Here is a 4846-nt window from a genome sequence, read left to right as displayed (position 1 = left end):
TATATATATATTTTTTTTTTTATTATTATGTATGTAAAATGTATTTTATTTAGATTTTGAGGGTGAATGTTTTTGTGACCTCTGACCTTAGTGATGGTGCCCACGGCCTTGGTCCTGCCCTCTCTGAAGACGAGTCTCTGGTCCGTGTGAAAGTACTCGGGGGTCTTGATGAAACGGAAGTGTACGGTGGCTTTGTCCCCGGTCCGTAAACAGTCTTTGTTCATACCGATGATGGTGGCCGTCTGTCTGATACTGCCACAGTGAACTAAGATAGAGAGAAACTCATGACAAAGTGCCAAATAGATACAATATCTATTTAGTTACAATTTCTGTTTAAATATTTAATTTTTTTTATACCCTTTCTTCAGTACAACAAAAGCATTGATATTAGAATCCAATATTGGAAGCACATTATATAAGGGTTAATTGCTCCCAAAATCAAACAGTGAATTCATTTCTTTGTGTATATTACATTTCATTAAGGTAAAACAGTGTAGATTTATACCATAATATTGGTTATAAACAATATTATAAAACATAAAATAAAAATTTTAAATATAGTAAACTGAAACAAAATTATCTGAGGGCCAGAGCGAGACCGAGGTGCTCTTTAGTCATGCCAATGATTCCTGCGTTACTTCCCACCTTTGCGACACAGAAAAAGACAGAATTCATAAAACGTTGAACCGCCGAGTACGTACACCTGTGGCACACCTACACCCTCTCACCATTAGCATGCAGAAATCCGGTAGGTGGCCAGTCATGCCAAATACGGTGGTCTTCAGGTACTTCTCGTGACCCGCCAAGTCGATGAAAGTGATGACCTTTGACGACCTCTCGCAGATTTTGGTCCAGTCCAGGCTGGCCCCATGGCTGTCCGGTTTGTTGACCACATGCCCTTCCTGGTCAAAACCCAGGATGTCATTGCCAACGCTGCTGGTCCGGCCGCTCTCCATCTCGTGTTTGTGGCGGAACAGCTTCTGGCGGGCGAATCCACGACCGTTGTCGAGTTCGCCGTGGGTTAGGACACCCAAAAGTGTGCTTTTACCAGCATCTACATTACCTACAACTGCAACTCTGAGGAAAGAAATGATTTTAAACAAAAATATACAATTTTTGTATATCATTTCTTTGCAAAACCTCTTCTAACCTTTCATATATTTTTTAATAGTTATTTTTAGATACATTTATTATATATATATTTAGGTACTTCTTTCTGGTTCTGTGTAAGAATTAATTGTGATATCAGGATTTATAAATAAGCAAAATTTTAAATAAATATTTTTAAAAATGTTTATGCTTAATATAGATTACAAAAAATAATCTTAATTAAGTTTTATCATAATAAACAAATATTCAGTCTACTATTTATTTTGAATCTTTTGATGAAATATTTAAAACTGTATAAAAATGTTAAGTATTTAATATCATGAGTAACAAAAATGCAGTCAAATATTTAACATTTGTCTCTTCTGCTCACCCATAGCTTGGTATCTTGGCGATATCGTCGTTGGATGGTGTAGTACGAGAATCTCTGCCTCAAACTCCCAGCATGCCTGTGGGTTGAGGCGTGGTGACACCATCACCATTCCCTTTCTGATCGATGAGCGCTTGATCTTCTTCAAGGCGAACGAGGCCGTCTGCCCACCGCGCACTTCTTTAACAGGCATGCGCTTGCGGTGAATAGATTTGACGGTGATGGGGATGAAAACGCCCAGAGGATCTGGACCGAGGAGCAGCGTGTCGTTCAGCCGTATTAATCCACGTAAAGTAGTCCCTGATACTACAGTACCTACACCCTGAAGAACATGCGAGAAGTTCAAACGATTGAGAAAGAGGTAGACAGAAGTACAAAGACAGTGTGTGTTGTACCGGCACTGAATATGTGTCATCAATCTGAAACTCTGGCAGCTCGTCGTCTTTAAATGTGACGACCTCTCGCAGATTTTGGTCCAGTCCAGGCTGGCCCCATGGCTGTCCGGTTTGTTGACCACATGCCCTTCCTGGTCAAACCCCAGGATGTCATTGCCAACGCTGCTGGTCCGGCCGCTCTCCATCTCGTGTTTGTGGCGGAACAGCTTCTGGCGGGCGAATCCACGACCGTTGTCGAGTTCGCCGTGGGTTAGGACACCCAAAAGTGTGCTTTTACCAGCATCTACATTACCTACAACTGCAACTCTGAGGAAAGAAATGATTTTAAACAAAAATATACAATTTTTGTATATCATTTCTTTGCAAAACCTCTTCTAACCTGACTTCCAGGAAGTCGGCCTCTCCCATGCGGCGCCGGATGAGATAATCGCGGACACATCCTGCCGTCTCTGTCCTCTCTCTCAGCAGAATCAGGTCGCCGTCAACCTGTTCACAAAGTGACTGCACTGTAGCGACAGATGCTTCCATATCCCACTCATCCAGACCATAATCACCGCCGTCTGAGAGACAGAGACACCAAGAATTGATCAGCACTTCTAAATAGGACGCCCAGAGGATCTGGACCGAGGAGCAGCGTGTCGTTCAGCCGTATTAATCCACGTAAAGTAGTCCCTGATACTACAGTACCTACACCCTGAAGAACATGCGAGAAGTTCAAACGATTGAGAAAGAGGTAGACAGAAGTACAAAGACAGTGTGTGTTGTACCGGCACTGAATATGTGTCATCAATCTGAAACTCTGGCAGCTCGTCGTCTTTAAATGTCGTTCTGGGAGACAGCAGGTTCAGGAACATTTTCAACAAGTCCATGTTTTCACCCGTCACATTCGAGATCTGGAAAACTGGACACATCCTACACACACAAATAATGCTTTGGTTTAATATGCTCTCATCATTTCAGATGATATTAATATATAATAAATAATAATTATATAAATAATAAATAATAATATATAATAAGTAATGTTGACGCTTTATAAAGATTTGTTGGGCAAAAAAGCATCTTGATTTCCAACGTTTTTTCATGTAAACAATTTAATTGTTTACATGAAACTCTAAACACAAGAGTGACTAAAAACTCAACTTTTACAGTTTTTGTGATTGTTAAGATGTTTTATGGCATTCTAGGCCAAAAAAATTGAGTGGCCTAAGTCAAAAAGGTGCGAGGCTCACCCTAAGTGTAAGTTTATGGGGTTTGTACAGTATGGTAAGGGGCGTAACATTTCCGTCACACGCTTGAGGTATTCGGCCAATCACAATGCACTGGATAGCTGGCCAATCAGAGCACACCTCGCTTAGTTCGCCGTGGGTTAGGACACCCAAAAGTGTGCTTTTACCAGCATCTACATTACCTACAACTGCAACTCTGAGGAAAGAAATGATTTTAAACAAAAATATACAATTTTTGTATATCATTTCTTTGCAAAACCTCTTCTAACCTGACTTCCAGGAAGTCGGCCTCTCCCATGCGGCGCCGGATGAGATAATCGCGGACACATCCTCCCGTCTCTGTCCTCTCTCTCAGCAGAATCAGGTCGCCGTCAACCTGTTCACAAAGTGACTGCACTGTAGCGACAGATGCTTCCATATCCCACTCATCCAGACCATAATCACCGCCGTCTGAGAGACAGAGACACCAAGAATTAATCAGCACTTCTAAATAGGACATTTCTGTCTGGGATAGTCAAAATCATTTTCTGAAATGAACGCAAAAAGGCTTGAAAATAAAATAATAAATATGACAGATGGGCAATACAATCTGGTTAAACCGACCCATATCAACACAACCTTTGACCCTAGAGGTCACAGGGTCACTGTTGCATGGACTTGCAAAAAGACAATAAAGGACAATGGTTTCTTTTTCTGGTGCAACATGTTTGTCTATTCAATAAAAATGTTCAAACTTGGCGAAAGCTTTGTGACACATCACGTCTCACCTGTTCCCTTCCCAACCACATAGATGGTTTCTCCGCATCCTTCCTCTATTCGTTCTCGCAGCTGCTTTTGTAAACAGTCATACTGCTCTCCTGTAGGGCTGACCAGTGCAAACTGACAGGAATTAACAAAAATAATCAAAGTATTATTAAAGGAAATTATAGAAGAAAAACAAGATGTTTTTTGAGCATGTATTTTAATATATTACAGTGCCAAAATTTTGGTATGCATGCCACATATTTAATATACAGCAGAGTTCTTCAAATCTTACCCTGGAGGGCCAATGTGCTGTAGAGTTTAGCTCCACCCCTGATCAAACTCACCTACCTGTGATTTTCTAATGATCCTGAAGACATTGAACAGCATGATCAGGTGTGTTTGATTAGGGTTAGAGCAAAACTGTGCAGGAAAGTGGAACCTGTGGGCCAGATTTGAGGATCCCTGCTATAGTGACCCCAAAACGTATTTGGACACTTAAGCAAAACTGTATGAATTCCATTAAACTGGATTACAAAATATTAAATCTATTTTATTTTTTAATGACACCACAAGCACACTTTTCAAACCTTATTTTTTTAATACAAAAAGTTTAAGTCTATTTAAGTAAAATAAATTTCACTGACAGCAGGCTATGACTAACTTTTTAATTACCAAAATATTGGAATGCATTCCACACACACACATATATATATATATATATGCATACAGTGAAATGTATTTGAATTTTTTTATATATAAGTAGTTTGGTAGGTTTTAAGTTATTCAAATGAAAATTTAAATACATTTCACTGTATGCATATATATATATGCATACAGTGAAATGTATTTAAATTTTCATTTGAATAACTTAAAACCTACCAAACTACTTATATATAAAAAAATTCAAATACATTTCACTGTATGCATATATATATATATATATGTGTGTGTGTGGAATGCATTCCAATATTTTGGTAATTAAACAGTTAGTCATAGCCTGC

General features: G+C 39.3%; 1 protein-coding gene across 1 annotated transcript in view; it reads right to left on the bottom strand.

The window, feature by feature from the left end:
• The window catches only part of LOC107757446 (GTP-binding protein 1-like), an 8368-nt gene that overhangs the window by 973 nt on the left and 2549 nt on the right, over positions 1–4846 (bottom strand). Inside the window, 6 exon segments of the mRNA XM_016574924.1 lie at positions 87–265; positions 1481–1799; positions 1873–1930; positions 1933–2178; positions 2252–2432; positions 3869–3980. Of these exon segments, the coding sequence (XP_016430410.1) occupies positions 87–265; positions 1481–1799; positions 1873–1930; positions 1933–2178; positions 2252–2432; positions 3869–3980 (1095 nt within the window).

The sequence above is a fragment of the Sinocyclocheilus rhinocerous genome, unplaced genomic scaffold, assembly GCF_001515625.1.
Source record: "Sinocyclocheilus rhinocerous isolate Xijiao unplaced genomic scaffold, SAMN03320098_v1.1 scaffold2578, whole genome shotgun sequence".
NCBI classification, from domain to species: Eukaryota; Metazoa; Chordata; class Actinopteri; order Cypriniformes; family Cyprinidae; genus Sinocyclocheilus; species Sinocyclocheilus rhinocerous.
The sequence above is the reverse complement of the archived record's forward strand: the minus strand, read 5'-3'. Positions and strand labels throughout refer to the sequence as shown.